Below are 16,565 nucleotides of genomic sequence, written 5' to 3' on the forward strand. Positions count from 1 at the left end.
CTTTAAACAACCTAAGTGTCACTTTTGACTGTGATATTTGTAACTATTTGTAAGACTGTTACATTGCATTATTTGGAAAATGTGATTGCCATTTAAAAAGTCTTATAATTTATTCTACCTGAAATATGATAATTTAAAAAAAAAGTACTAATTTTTAAGATGGACCAAATCGCAGAATTTAGCGTAAATAACAGTGCATTTAAAAAATGTGGGATTATATTTGCCCCCTCTACTACAAGCACTTTTAATTAATTTGCAATAAAATTATGAGGCTCTTTTATTATTTTATACCAATTAATTAAAAGTTGCACCTTAAACAAACATTCTTGCGGAAAAAAAGTTTTTTTTTAGATATATTTAATATATTTTTTAGAATAAAATACTCATGTGGCAAATCTTAAAATAACTTAAGAGTCAATTTTTCTACTCCTCCTTTCCATTTTAGAAATAAGTTTTTTTTTATATTATAGAATGTTTCAGGCATTAGTGTCTAGCATATCTAAAACAATGGGAAGACTATCATATTTCAACTGAAATAATTGGAAAACATAACAAAAGTTAAGAAATAGTATAATTTTATTTAATAACATAATTTTTAGTATAAACAACAATAAGCAAATCCAAATAAACAAATCAACTGTTATTTATATATAATTTATTCATAGTAATTGGGATTATAGTATATAAACTACTAATTAAACTGTATATTACAACCAAAATTTGAATAAATATCTACTATTTTTTTACAATGCTTTAAAACAACAGCATAAAATAATAACTACAGTTACTTATTCAATAATTTCTTTTCAAATTTCATTTGAAATTAATTTTAAGAAACACTGGAAAAGCATTTTTTTTAAAAATGTCGCTCAAAATTGGTAAAAGACACTTAAATTTTCTTTTAATCAAAGAACAAGCGCTTCTTGTATACTGTGTGTACCTAATAAAGAATTCATAAAAATATAAATTTGATGTGTTTTTTTTTTCTTTCTTTCTAATAATGTCCAGTTCCGTGAACTACAGAAATCAGTTGTTTTTGTCCTTTGTATCCAAATTTCTTCAATTAAAGAGTGACATAATGGAGTCACTCCTCAAATGGTGACACCCTTCAGGAAAGCAATGTTCTTATCTCTTTATGAAGATGACACAAGAAATCTACGTAAGATACACTTCCGTCTGTGGTTCTATCTTCAACTAGGTGTTGCCTGAATAATAATTCCAGTCTATCACCTTGTCGAACTATAAATAGCTGAAAAATAAGAGAAAAATATTGATTAACAATTTGTTTTTCATTTCTTCCTGCCAGGGTTTCCCAAAACTCTGGGACATAAAAATAAGGTTATTTATCCCATTAAACTTGTTAGAAATATTAGTCAATTCCATTTATGAGCATACTTCATTTTACAATGAAATATTTCACGAATTTGTTCATGCAATATATATATATAATAATACAATAAAGAAAATCATAAATATGATATGTTAATTGTTAAATAATTATAAACATTTCAATATTTCACCTGTGGATAAAACAGAAATTATTAGAGATTTATTTCTGTAATTGATAATTTATTATTCAATATTTAATAATTGAATCATGTTCATGAAGTAATTTGAAACATTTTCACTATATAAAAATTATTTTTATAAAAATATTCATACAAATTTTTTAATTTGTTATAAAAATTATTTTTAAAAAAAATATTATTAAAAAAAATTTTTGCATTGCAAAATATTGGCAATCTGTTTTTGTAATTAACTTCATCAGAATTTAAATTATAATAAAAAAATATTATTTAAATATTTGTAATATGAAATTAAAAAATTATACCACGTATTCAATAAAGGGTGGATTTTTAAAAGTTCAGCAAATTTAAAAATAAATTACAACAGATTTCTTTATAGAAATATAATGAAAATAATTTAATATAACAAAACTAAATTTAAGGAAAACTGAAAAAAAAAAATTTTTAGTGTAAAAATAATACAATATTTTTATTAGTAAAATTTTTGGGAATTCTACCAGTATGATATATTTTCCTCTAAACTAAAGTATCCATTATATTGAACAATTAACCAATTTTTGAAATAAAATTTTTAAATGTCTAATAGAATCTAGAATCCAATGATAACAATCTAGAATAATAAGGATGTGATAATATAGAAATGTTATGGGTGACACATTTATTGTAGTTGGCATATAACTAAAACCATTAAAAAAGCTATAAATAAGTTAATATTTATAGCTTATATGTTAGGATTTAATGCTTCAGTAACCAAAATATAAGATTGAATAATGCAGGTGATGTGTTTGGTGTTTTTGAGCCATTTTTGACCAGAACTTTTTAAAACAATTTTTGACCATCATTATCAGTGACAAGTTTTTATTTTGTTTTAAATGCAGCCCAAACAACTGTAAAAGGAAAACAAAGTTGAAATTTTAACACTGCAGGAGATTTCTGGTGGGTTATAGCTAAAAATGCTTCTTCTTGATTATGTTGGAGTAGTTTTGAAAAAATTTTCAGGAAAATGTTTATTTTGCAGTAACTTGAAATAGAGCTAGGTAAATTAACAGGGTTCATGCTCTACTTTAAAAATAAAATTCAAGTTCTTTTCAAGGACTTTTTAAGACTTATTATAAAATTCTCAAGGACTTAAATTTTAGTAAAAGATAGACTAAAATTTAACATTTTAAACTAAAATGTTTTGACGATAATAGTTAGTTGACGATAAATGTTAGACGATAACAGCAGTACTGAAAATTTAAATTAAGACTTCCATTGCTCTCTCTTGATTTCGGAAAGTGATCTAAGTATAAAAAAAGCAAGGGTGATTAGAATAAAATTCATGATGCATAAAAACGGCAGATTTGAATTTTGCATAAGGCCTATTTTAAGCTAGGTATACAACCTCTGAATAAGCAAAGATTCGGGCAGAGGACGGGGTGGGGGGGAATGTTCTATATCAGGGGTTTCCAACTTACATGAGGCTGGGGGCCACAATTAAAAACCAAAATCGAATGGCGGGCCGCAACTTTATCAAAATTTCATGTAGGACTCTTTTTTTTGTTTGAAGGAACATTAAATATTACTGTCAGATTTTTACCAAGTTGTACAAAATAAAAGTATTGAATTACAAATTAAAATGAGAAGTAGATTTGTAAAAATATTTAATTGCATATTAAAAAATTCGGGCTACAATAACTTTAATGTTCACCTATGTATTAAACAATTAATGTGCAACAGATATCTAATTGTCAAGATATAAAACTTTAAAAAGGTTGGTATTAAAACTGACATAGTAGCACACAAAATGTTCAATGAGAAAATTGAGGTTTGTCTGCTGCAACCACCAGAAAATAGATATTTACATTTTAAATTTACAAATGTGTGTGTAAATATTTTCCTCCAAAATGAGTGGTTCCAAAAAGTTAAATCGGAGAATTTCTTCGAGAAAATTTCTGATACACACATGCTAAATTATATTCACAAAATACAAAAAATGAAATAAAAAAGAGCAGCATACACGATCATTTTTGTATTTGAATAAATATTTTCTTGGATGCAAAACCTGAGAAATAAATTTCTTTGCACCGTTGGTATGTTAAATTTCACAGAAACGAAGAAATTAGGTTTTTATTAACGACAAAAGTATTTTAAACCCATACAGATTTTTTACTAAAATTGTCTGCAAAAAATGACAATTAATATATTTTAGTTTGCGGGCCACAAAAAAAAAGCTTCACGGGCCGGATGTGGCCCGCGGGCCGCCAGTTGGAAACTACTGTTCTATATAATACTGTGATATCAATTGGATATTTAAAAACAACTCTGCTGGGAGATTTTTATTTAATATTTAAAGTGGCAGAAGCATTTAGACAGTGAAATTTAAATTGTTCCTAAATATAATTTTGAAATTTTGACCACTTTTCTATTTAAGAAAATTAATCAATTATTGGATGTTGCGGCTTAATTATCATTTTAAATTTATTACCGGTCAACCATTTTAAATTGAAACAGTTGCCAACTTTCCCTTCAATACCTTCTGATAGATTTTTACTAACAATTTTGGTCATGTTGACTGTTTTAATTAACCACTCATACTTGAATTAACTTTTTTTCAGTAGCATCGATGATATGCACTTGACATGGTCTTGTGAATACGAATTGCAACGAGTAGTTTTCAAATCTCGTATAAATACGAAAATCGATGTTTGATATTACAACATCGAGGTTTGATATTGCAAATTGTGTGAATACGAATAGCGACATTGGATTTTAAACTCGCGGAAAAACTAATCGCGATATTGGGGTTAAAAACACTTAAGTACAAATCGCAATATTAGATTTTTAAATTGCTTTAATGGGAATTGCGAGTAGGATTGTTGAATCATGCGAAAACGAATTGCAACACATAACTTTTGAATCAGTCTAATACGAAGATCGATGATTGATATTAAAATCGCCTGAATAAGAATCGAGATTTTGTCAGAATCTGGCGCACTTCCCAATATTTAAAATTCCTAAAATCAGCCAAACATACATAAAATCCTAAAATCAAACAGTACATGTCATCATCTGAAAGACGGGAAAGTCATTCTCTCACACTTACGTGCGTCAAAAATTTAAGCACAGAAATGCCGGAAATAGGTCTGTTTTCGATACTTTTCAAGGTCATTTCAAATTTTTCAAGGACTTAATATAATTTTCAAGTACTTCTAGGGGCCCTTGAAAATCAAAATGAAATTCAAGTACTTTTCAAGGCCGAGGGAACCCTGATTAAAGAAAGGTTGTTTAGAGAAAAAAAAAAATTTTAAAGGACCTATTTTAAAACAGTAACAGCTTGGCAGCAATCACAAAAATTTAAGTAATGCAAAAAAATATTTTTTTATGAAAAATAGTTATAAAACTTCAGAGAAAATATTAATAAAAACTGTATAAAAAAAGAACTACTTACTTTCATTTGCCTATGTCTTTCACTTTGAATCTGCTTTATTACCATGTCAACGCACTGAGAAATAGGATTATTCAATGGTAGAAGACAGGGCTAAAAATTAAGTTTTAAAAAAAATCATTGAAAAATATTAAAATACAGAAACCTGTCTTGTAAATCTAAAATTCTATTTAGAACAAATTAATTTTCATTGTAGAAATTCTTAATACTATAACATAGATTATCAATATAAATAAAAGACTAACAGAACCTTAGAAATTGTACTGATTTATTTCTTCTCATAGGCAACAATGATTTAATTACATAAAAAGAATTATATCTCAAAATGTAAGTAGTAATTTACACAAAAATAACTCAATGAAAGAAGTTTAATTATTGTGTCACAATGTAACTAAATAAAACATTTTTTCCTCTCTATTTAAAACAAACATCCAGAGATGCACAGCCATTTTAAGGCAGACCATAAAAAACTACAAAATAGAATCAAAAACTGCAACCATAAAATTAAAAACTGTAAAATAGTGTTGAGGGTCAACATTATAAAAAGGGAGGGATTGTTCAGACTCGGTTTGAAAGTAATATGAATAAGTTACAAATGTATAATATATTAAGAAAAGAATTCAAAATAATTAAAGCAATTAAAAATAATACTTCCAGTGGAAAAACGCACTAAGCAGCTGAGAATCCATAAGGAATTGAAACAAAATAAACAATGAAAAGAATGTATAAATATGACAACCAAAGCTGACATCTTCAGAGGGTACCAGCTCCGGAAGCCATAAAAGCAAAACCTTTTCTATCGAGAAAGCACGACAAATGTCTAAATTGCTCTCTCTGTACCCTAATGGTTTGGCCAAAGTCTAGGAAGAGAATACAATATAAAATACATAAAGCAAATACAGAAGTAAGAAAAAATACTTTTGTATTTGCTTTGTATTTTATTTTCTGTATTTTATACTGCTGATAATTTCTGTATCTTATACTTTTGATACAATATAAATAACATAAAGCAAATACAGAAGTATAAAAACATACGTCTGTATTTTATACTGCTGATAATTTCTGTATCTTATACTTTTGTATTTGCTTTATGTATTTTGTATTGTATTCTCTTCCTGGACTTTGGCAAAACCTTTGGGGTACAGAGAGAGCAATTTAGAAATTTGTCGGGCTCTCTCGATAGAAAAGGTTTTGCTTTTATGGCTTCCGGATCTCGTAACCCCTGAAGACGTCAGCTTCGGTTGTCATATTTATACATTTTTTCATTATTTCTTTTGTTACAAATGTATAATTAATATTTTTCTCATGCAGATAATTAATTTATAGGCATATAACAAAATATGTAACTTAAATTTTCGGAGATTGGTATATGATAGCAAACACAGGGTGGTAGATCCCATGTAAATTATTGAATTTGGAGTTTTAGTTAAAATTATGTAAATATTTTAAGGACTGATGCTACACGCATGATTAAAAACATTCTTAATTTTGATTCCAACTGTAATCGTGATTACATAACCAATTACTGTAATTAATTACTTGTAATCATGATTACAAGTAATCATAATATATGATTACATGTAATCACGATTACATGAATCATAATATATGATTTCATGTAATCATATATTTTGATTACTTGTAATCATAATTATTCGTACTTGTTTTTTTGTGATTACTTGGAATCATAATTACAGTTGTAATCAAAATTTTGTTGAATTGTAATGAAGATTACAAGTAATTGATTACTGTGATCAATTATTGTAATCACGATTACAAGTAATTTATTACTGTAATCGACTATGTAATCAAAGTTGTAATCACGATTATAAGTAATTGATTACTGTAAGTGTTTGTTGTAATCACGATTACAGCTGTAATCAAAATTATGTTACCTTGTAATCATGATTACAAGTAATTGATTACTGTAATCGAAAAATGCAATTGATTACATTTTTGGCCAACTCTGTTATGCAATGTGCTCATTTAAATAAATTCATTTTAATGGAGATGCTCACTTTTTCCACATCTATATGAGCAACAGAAGGTTTTCCAAATATGTTTTGAATCCACGTAGAGTCTGCATTCATTCCAATCCATATGAACAAATTCAAGCCATTTTCTATAACAGAAATGTCAAATAAAAAATAAAGTAACTGTACAACACAGATAATTTTAAATCAGTAAAAATAAAGAACATTTTTCAATCTTATTTGTTTAAGGCATCTTACCTAATAAATAGATACCATGATCTTTTAACCTTTCTAAAGAGCATCTAACACTAACTGGAAGTTCACATTGCTCAGGATTTGGTTGCATTTCATGCTGCAAACAAAAAATAATGTACGTTGTTTTAAAAAAAAAGAGAAAGAATATTTCTTTATTAAAATTGAGGAAGACAGTTCTATAGAGAAAAGATAATTACCAAAGGTATAAGCCTAGGATATAAGTAAGCAGCCGAAGACTCAACATCCATACTCAATGCAGTAAGCATAATGAAACTTCGATCATCGGTAGTCATTTCTTGTCCTACATTAAAAATTAAAGGTATGGACATTTAACTATAAACAAAAAATTTATAAAATAAGTTCTTTAATTTGCTCCGCACTAAACAGTTTAAGAAATTATTTTAATGCAATTTCTGGAAGCTTACAATGCGTAAAAAATGCTAAAATTTATACATTTTAAAATTTTCAGGAGGTTTCTCTCATTGGACTCAACTTTGCTATAACTATTACATGTGTCCAAAGCAGTTCACAATGCAGTAAGCATAATGAAACTTCGATCATCGGTAGTCATTTCTTGTCCTACATTAAAAATTAAAGGTATGGACATTTAACTATAAACAAAAAATTTATAAAATAAGTTCTTTAATTTGCTCCGCACTAAACAGTTTAAGAAATTATTTTAATGCAATTTCTGGAAGCTTACAATGCGTAAAAAATGCTAAAATTTATACATTTTAAAATTTTCAGGAGGTTTCTCTCATTGGACTCAACTTTGCTATAACTATTACATGTGTCCAAAGCAGTTCACAATGCAGTAAGCATAATGAAACTTCGATCATCGGTAGTCATTTCTTGTCCTACATTAAAAATTAAAGGTATGGACATTTAACTATAAACAAAAAATTTATAAAATAAGTTCTTTAATTTGCTCCGCACTAAACAGTTTAAGAAATTATTTTAATGCAATTTCTGGAAGCTTACAATGCGTAAAAAATGCTAAAATTTATACATTTTAAAATTTTCAGGAGGTTTCTCTCATTGGACTCAACTTTGCTATAACTATTACATGTGTCCAAAGCAGTTCACGTCAGTCTTTTAAATTGCAAACGAAAAGTCGAAAATATCAGATAATGTCACTATCAAACTATAGGTTTAAGTCTAATATAAATTTTTTTAGAAGTAATTGAAATGAAAAATGGAAGTAAAATTTATGGGTAGGCATGTACTTTATTTTCGTCGCATTAGCTGCACAATGGGATATTGGCGATGGTTTAGGAAACAATTCTGAGAATGAATTGAAGACATGCAATCTGCAATCATAACTTAGATCTTTTGCCGAGGGGGATGACTCTTCTATTCAGGTAGCCAGACGACTCACGCAAATAAACTTACAAATGTAAGAAAAACAGGACACTCGTCAATCATATAAAAGTAACAAGAAGGCTCACTGAACTGATTTCTACCATCCAAAGGGACATTTGTTTAATGGTCCTGGCCAACTCTGGCATAAAATTTTCTAGGCCATACTTAATAATCTTTACTAAGAGCTTTTTTTTTTATGTAAAAGTATCTTAAATATGACTATTATATCTTACTTCTATTAATATTATATGGAATACTCACCACCCGATAAGGCATCACACTTGATTAAACAATTGATATAGAGAGGAAGTAGTTTCATACATTCTGGAAGAATGAGCTGTCCCGCCGATGATGCTTGAGCACAATTTTTCCTATAGCAAGCTAATATTTGAGCAGCTCGGGTGATCAGATAGTCTTTTATTTGTTTAGGAGCTTCTTCAGTGATTTTTTGAACACCTAACAACGAGAGGAAATCCTCAGATGTTAAAACTGCATTCAACAAAGTCTTTAAGGCCATTACTTAAAATTAATTAGATTCAGAAACGAAATAGTCTAAAACTTTTCAATCACTCATGTGAAGAAAAAAAATTAAAATAAATAAATAGAGGTTAAAACCAAAAATTGTCTAATGGTACAGATCTCTGATTTTGCCATAACATTTTAAGCTTAGAGATTTTATTCCAAATAGGTGTATTGTTTGAGTATAGCTGAGCTGAAAAATTTCTACTCCTCTATCAACTTCAATGAGTCAACCAATCAAATTGCTTGATAACATAGCCACTCAGGTCAAATCTCAGTTTACTGAAGTCAGATATACTAAGAACTCAACCACTGTAGTCTTTGCTTAAACAATAAGTAAACACATAAATTAAGATACACAAGTCCAAAGACAAACACATTGATTAATAGGGCATAAAATTTAGTATGCAAACACATCAAATGAAATACAAAATGTAATAAACACATTAATCTTACTAACACATCTTAACACATTATAAATGCATTAATTAATTGTCTTTCTTAAAAACTTAAGATTTAATAAGGTTTTAATTGATAAGTTTTCTAATTTTAAACTTAAGGAAATAAAATTATTTAGAAAAAAAAATTTCAGAGTGCTTAGCAGAAAACCTTCAGAAAATTTAAAACTAATAGATATCAAGTATGATAGGTAACCTGTGTTATTAATTTTTTAACTCTATTTATTGAAATACAGTAAAAACTCATTTTGAGAAAGATTAAAACAGAAATATGTCACCATAAAGAACCTGTTATAAATCCAAAAAAAAAAAATGCATTAAAAAAAAATAGGAAGGAAGAAAGAAAATAGATATGACATATTTGTGCTCCCACTTTTTATATTGAAATGTTTTTATTATAGATTCTGATTTGTAATAAAAGTACAAGATATAGGAAAAAGACATGTTGAAACTCAGCAATCATGGGAAACAATGTACTTTTGTCAAATTTATACATAAATATAATTTCAACATAATACATAAATATAATTTTAAACAATGTATTATGTATTTAATAATTAAATATTTGCAATTAAAAAAAGTGCAACTTAAAATAACTTACTTTCTTTGAGGAAGAAATTCAAAATGGTATCTAATTCACAATTTCTAAATAGATCTGCCATCTGTGCACAGGTATTTAGGCCTAAATTGTGTACTCTTAATCTCCTTTGCCCAGAGCAACTGGTGTAAAGTACAGCGCATTGTATGCAAACGCCATCTTCTTCTGTAAGCTTATCATCATATTTTATTTCAATAGCAAGGGAGCTATCACAACTAATCGAGGCAAGTTCTACGTCCGTGGTGTTTGACATGAAGAAACTGCCATAGAAATCTGTTGGACGGACACCTAAAGAATAATTTGTCAGAGTAGATTAGTCACTATGTTCGATCAACATAATTCAGCTAAAATTAAATACTTTGAAAAAAAATAAAGTTAAAAAAAAAAGAGAGAATTTGTACTATAATTTAATAATTTATTACAAGGATTAGAAAATTAATAGGAGAGAACACCTAAAAAGTTAATAGGAAAATTCAAAATACATTTGAAAATAGACACATGAAAGAACAAGTTCAAAACTGTTGTTTGTCTTTTAACTATTTTTTCAGGCTTATTACATTATTTTCAGCATTAGTGTACTGATTTGAAAGAAGTGAATACTTAAAACAATTAATGTAATGAAACTTTTCAAACTCCATACCTGCCAACACTAGAGGAATAAAATAGCTGAGATTTTGCTGCAACATTTTTTAGGCTACGACTAAAATATTGATAGATCGTGCATAATCATGTAAGTCAAAAAGAGAAATTCAAAATTGGAAATAACATAAACACTTACATTTTAGTGAAGTAAAATATGCATATATATCTTAATCTAAAAAGGATTTTTTTTAAACCATTATTTATAATTACTTAAACTATTAACACTCAACATACTGCAGTACTGGCAATAGCATCATCTGTTGAGGAATAAGAGAAGTATTTTTGCCATCAGCCGATATCGGCAAAATTTTTGCTTTAAAATTTCTTCAACAGATACGAAGAAATTGGATAATATACAGGTAAACAAGAGACTTGGCAGGTATGAAACTCTCTATAGAATAGGAATTCTAATTTTTGTACTTTTATAAATAAATAGAAAATTATACAAAAACTAGACACTAAATGACAAATCATAAGCTCATTACTTTAGTGTTTCGGTCCATTAAAAAATTTTATTGGCAAAGCTAAAAATTCTCGTGCATGAATTTTAAGAAATGCTCTTTATTTCTATTTTTTGCATTTATCAGAGATAAAAATACTTACGTTCAAAAATTTAAAAGCATTTTATAATTCAAAAGAATAACATTCATTTTTAACTCATATATTAATGCACTAACTACTTTACAGTAATAAATATTTAAAAAATTTATATAATTTTCAATTTCTTATACAAGATTGCACCTTTTTTTTTTACAAAATTTTATTTGTTATAATAAGATTTTCACAATAAGGTTTCAAGAACTAGTTCATTCTTTAACACTACTAATTTGAAGTTTTAATCATTTTGTTTTAAAATTTATGCTTGTTAAGAAGAAACATAACTTCCTTTTCTAAATAGCAAGAGAAATATTAGGATGACCATATACTAAAAAAAAAAAAAATAGTGATATGCATACAACAGTCATAAGGCTAAATTAAAAAGGAATAGATTATTTCAAATTAGAAAAACAGAATCATCAAAAGGTTTAATCAAACAAAGAAAAGAAAATAATCATTTTAAATGCAGAAAACATAATAGAATTTCATTCACTAATTAAGTCAATAATTTTATTAAAAAAATTTTACTTAATCAAATGCATCAAGATATATATTTACCAGTGCTGGTTCTCACTCTCAACACAGCATCAAAGGCAATGGGTCTCTCAACATCTCTGCACAAATCTTCAATAAATCGTTCACCATCAATATCAGCCTGTACATAAAGTTTTGATGAAATAGGACTATTTACTCATGCAATGTTTTGGTAAATACAAAGAAAAAAAAAATTAGTATTAGGCCTGGTCGATGTTAAGATTTTGACACTGCACTGTATTGTCAGTCTGACATTGCGATATTTCCAATACATTGCGATGTTTCGTTACATTAATGTCTTACATTTGGTATTGCATTATTTGAATTCTTGCTTTTTATTTTTGATTGATTGATTAAGGCAGTTATATTCTTGTAATTAACTCAAATATAACAGAGAGGGAAAAAAATAAAAGTTGCATAACCTGGGAAAGTGGAGAATGAAATGGATGGATAATTTTGGTGATCTAGAAAAACATTAATATCACAACTCAACTGACAATGAAAAAATAAGAAGAGAATTTTTATTTTTGTGCAAAAAAATTTCTGTCTTCTTAGAAATGTTTATTTTTTTGTTTTGAGAATAAAATCTGTAAGAAATCGAATCTATCAGGTAAATCGATACATTCTTATTAAATATAGCTTCTAATTCTTTTCATTCCTTAAGTTTCTTTAGGTAATCACAAAATTGCTTTCGTCCCCCTAAAAAACAAACATATTTAAAAGAGTTCTTTTAAACCCAGAACAGAATCTATTGGTTACAATTTTCTTTGAGATTAAAAAAGAAATTGAAAAATGCAGACAAACATTTCTGTTCAAAATTTCTGAGGAAACAATTAAATGGATGAAATTTAAAGTGCAATGAGACAATTTTTAACAATGCTCCCATCTGCATTTAAAACTTAGCATACTTATAACATATTATACATGTTATGCAGCAGCACAGAATTTAAAAGAACAAATATAGAGTAATATAATAAATATAAATATGAAAATAAATATAAATATGAATCCATACAGCACAGTAAAATGTCTTTATGGAGACGAAATCCCATTCAATTTACTAAATATTTTGAGATTTTAATGTGTCGTTATCAGGTCTTATGATTACTTCTTGCAGTGCCAATTCTAACAGTAGAGTCTAGATATTATGGATTACATGACATCAAATAATAACTATATGCTGTGTGCGGAAAAAGTGTGCACTTGTCATTTAAAAATGAATCTGCAAAGTTGTCTCCAGGAGTTTCTGCTCCATGCATATTTGTTAAGTTTTAATTTCTCTATTCTTTTCCTTAATAAATGCTTCATAAAAATTTAAAAAATTAGAATGGTGTCATCATTATACAAAAGGAGTAATTAAATAAGACTGCAAATAAAAATCTGACAGACTAAAATTGAAATTTAACTATTTTCGATATTATGGTCAAAAAAGTAACTTGGCAGCAAAGCATTACATATATATTTCATTTATCTCATTTACTTGTGAAATCTTCTTTTCTTTATTAATTGGTACAAATTGATTAGTAGAATTTCACAGGATACTTTGAACCCATTACATAAAAATATCATTCAGAACGAAATGATCAGATTCTGGTACGTTGTGAAAAGCTGCAAATTAGATCAGTACACAGAGATCTGTTATAAAGCATGGCGGAAAAAATTTCTGTTACTTTTTCATTTTATATTTTTATTAATGCTTTAGACAGTACAGGAGCGAAGTTAAAAGGTTTTTGGGGCAGCTTTCGACCTTGACCATAGGTTGCACATTTCTGATATTAAGGATTAAATTAATCATCAAGAAAGTTTACAAACCTGGAAATATGTATATTTAAATAGGTTTCCACCAGTAAGTCGGCACACTTGACCCAGAGTGGCAACATCAACGTAAGCATTATTAAAAAGGAATAAATCAACAGAGCATCCAGCCTTTACACACTCTTGACCTAAGTTATTGTAGAAGGGGGATTGAGGGGAAAGAATCGTCTGAAATTCAAATGAATATACATCAAACATTATATTAACAATATACATCAAACATTATAATAACAATATCCATCATTATATGGCAGGATAATAAAATATACCTTTTCTTTCTCAGTTCCTAATAATTTTCTGTCATCCCTATTTTTCAGCTTACCAGGAGCTTCAGCTATTGGTAAGGAAGTATGGAATGCAAATAATTTTCCAGCACATTCCGCAGCCTGTTAAACAAGATATAATTCTAGATTTATCAGTTAAAAAAGATATTAATACTATTGATACACTAAAGAAGCAGAAATTATGTAAAAGACACAACAAAAAAAAAGTACTGACTTTAGGCAAGGCAAATAAAAAAGTATAATTTTATTAAATCGCTAACATAATGGTATAATGGTATAATGGTATCATCATGAGTTTTGGCCTTCAGTAGAAAAATTCTGATGGCTGATTCGTGTTCTCTCTAAGCGTTATTAGAAGGATGGCCCACCCTGGCTGCCTTTTGATCCCTCTAAATACGCCCACTTTGCCTTTTTGTAAAAATACGCCACCATCTCTTAAAAAGACTGCTTTTTTATTCATATTCCATTTTTATGAAAAATTAATTAACTGTTAAAATAATAATTACATACAAAAATTATTTGTGCTTATAGGTTTAATTTTGATTACTATTACAGGATTATTTATTATAGGATTATACCTTGTTAGGATTATTCTTGACACTGGTTAAATACTTTCTTCGAGAGGGTATATTGATAAATTTATAAGTGATTGTAAACTTTAAAATTATTTTTTAAATAAATACCTTTTTCAAAAAAAATACACCTTTAAATGTTTATTTTTTAGCTATAGAAAAACTTTTAGGCTGTTTATCAAAAAATATTTTTCTAGTTTACTTTTTTTTTTGAAAAAAAAAATGTATACACAGAGAATGTCTCTTAACATGCCTCTAATTATTATTTATAAACTACAAATTTTTCTCTTACTTCGATAATGAGTGAAAATTACTTTTAGAATTATACACATAAAACAAAACCTCAAAATAGTTGTAGAAATAAAAACTCTCACACAAATTGCAAGTCCAGAAGACATAATTGTTTTATGGTGGTCAGGGTCATATTTTTGAAGCTTTGGGTTAACCCAGTGGTCGGCGAAGTGCGGCTCCAGAGCTGCATGTGGCTCTTTAGCTCCTTAAGTGCGGCTCTATCACAAATATCCACGGAAGGCGCAATAATATTTTCATTTAAAAAAAAACTTGGTAAGAAAAAAATTATATCTTATTTTGATAAATTAAAATTCTTCTATAAATCCCGAACATGTATAATTTTTTGTTTAAGTTAAAAGATGGATAGGTATTTAAAATTTTATGTTGTTGTAAAAATACGTAACGAATATCGAGTTTAATTTTATTAGTTTTCGTAAACGGTAGCACAAACCATGTACAAGCTACTGGCTGAAATTGTTCGCATGTTTACGGCGTACTCCGGTGTGATACAATGGTACCACAAGCATGAGCGCGCATACTTTTTCTAAAGTAGTGGGCATTGTTCGCATTAATAAATATTTATTAAGTATTAAATTTAGTTTTATTTAGTGTACTACTTATTTAGTGTAATAAAAGTTTACTAAACAAGCAGATTTGGCTCCCAATTTTTTTAAAAATTGTTGTAATGTTCATATTTGGCTCTTTGGCTAATAAGTTTGTGGACCACTGGGTTAACCAACCACTAATTTTGAACTCTACAGTTTTATTAATATTAAATATTATTATTATGATATCTATTAATACATATAAAATACTATGGAGTAATTTGAGTAAGATGAAAGAATATGAATTTCCTTAAACAATGATTAAAAAAAGAGCAATAGAATTTTAAATAATTTGGACTTTTTACTTTTAAAGCTTCAAGGCCAGCCTGGATAGCAGGTCCAAAAACAGTTTCTGTTTCTTTTGTTTCAGCAAACATCACAGGTATCTGTTCTAATAAGCTGAAAAGAAAATAATAAATTGAAGCTACTTACTAAGATTTCTTTCAAACATTTAGACTTTAATTTTTTCTTTATAGACAGAACATCTAAGTTTTACAGCATAAACATTGAAAATAAACCTTTATGTTTTTGTTTTAGTCATGATTTTGGTTAGGACACTGCTACCTAATTAATGAGATATTTTGAGAGAGTCAACAATGAAATTTTCGGTCTAAACTATCAGCAAAAAATGTATTATTTGCAATCAATTCACGATTATGCACAATTCTGATTAAGTAGTTATTAGTTGCAACCAAATCTCATTGTTCTCAAAAAAAAATTTTCTTCTTCCTTTTTGAAAAAAAAAAATTTAATAACTTTGTACTAGAAGGCGAAACAACTATTTTGATTGTATTAACTGATCAATTGATGTTGTTGTTGTCACTTATCTCTAAAGGTCTGACCCCGTCAGATCCATAAATCCGATGACGAGTAAAAAGTCGGAAACAGGGAGAGAAGTGTAAATTTTTTCCCTAAGAAATCCCAAGCAGCTTAAAATATGTTCAGCTGAAGCCTGATGTTGGTGGCATTTTGGGCAAAAACGGTAGGATTTTATACCCTGAGAAAAAGTAAGACATTTTAGATGTCCACTGGCAAGGTGTGAAAAGCAAGTATTGTCTTTTCCCTCGCATGGAAGAATCGACGACTGTCCCGGCTCTATACCAATCA

At 28.0% G+C, this 16,565-nt stretch overlaps 1 protein-coding gene across 3 annotated transcripts in view; it reads right to left on the reverse strand.

Annotated features, from left to right (window-relative positions):
• Positions 1 to 558: 558 nt before the first annotated feature.
• Positions 559 to 16,565, reverse strand: part of Sec24CD (COPII coat complex component secretory 24CD) — a 32,796-nt gene continuing 16,789 nt past the window's right edge. For 2 of the 3 annotated variants that reach the window (XM_087166314.1, XM_087166315.1), the window contains exons 12-22: positions 15,764 to 15,857; positions 13,976 to 14,092; positions 13,704 to 13,874; positions 11,916 to 12,012; positions 10,122 to 10,406; positions 8,805 to 8,999; positions 7,379 to 7,482; positions 7,185 to 7,278; positions 6,972 to 7,075; positions 4,957 to 5,046; positions 559 to 1,249 (exon numbers count right to left, since the gene is read on the reverse strand). In XM_087166314.1, coding sequence (XP_087022440.1) covers positions 1,109 to 1,249; positions 4,957 to 5,046; positions 6,972 to 7,075; positions 7,185 to 7,278; positions 7,379 to 7,482; positions 8,805 to 8,999; positions 10,122 to 10,406; positions 11,916 to 12,012; positions 13,704 to 13,874; positions 13,976 to 14,092; positions 15,764 to 15,857 — 1,492 coding nt within the window. In that variant the 3' untranslated portion in view covers positions 559 to 1,108. Of the gene's footprint in view, positions 1,250 to 4,956; positions 5,047 to 6,971; positions 7,076 to 7,184; positions 7,279 to 7,378; positions 7,483 to 7,969; positions 8,039 to 8,804; positions 9,000 to 10,121; positions 10,407 to 11,915; positions 12,013 to 13,703; positions 13,875 to 13,975; positions 14,093 to 15,763; positions 15,858 to 16,565 lie in introns of those variants that run through there. The other variant, XM_043049459.3, reaches the window with a different exon arrangement.

The sequence above is a fragment of the Parasteatoda tepidariorum genome, chromosome 1 (assembly GCF_982258835.1).
Source record: "Parasteatoda tepidariorum strain Cologne lab strain chromosome 1, Ptep-v5.0, whole genome shotgun sequence".
NCBI classification, from domain to species: Eukaryota; Metazoa; Arthropoda; class Arachnida; order Araneae; family Theridiidae; genus Parasteatoda; species Parasteatoda tepidariorum.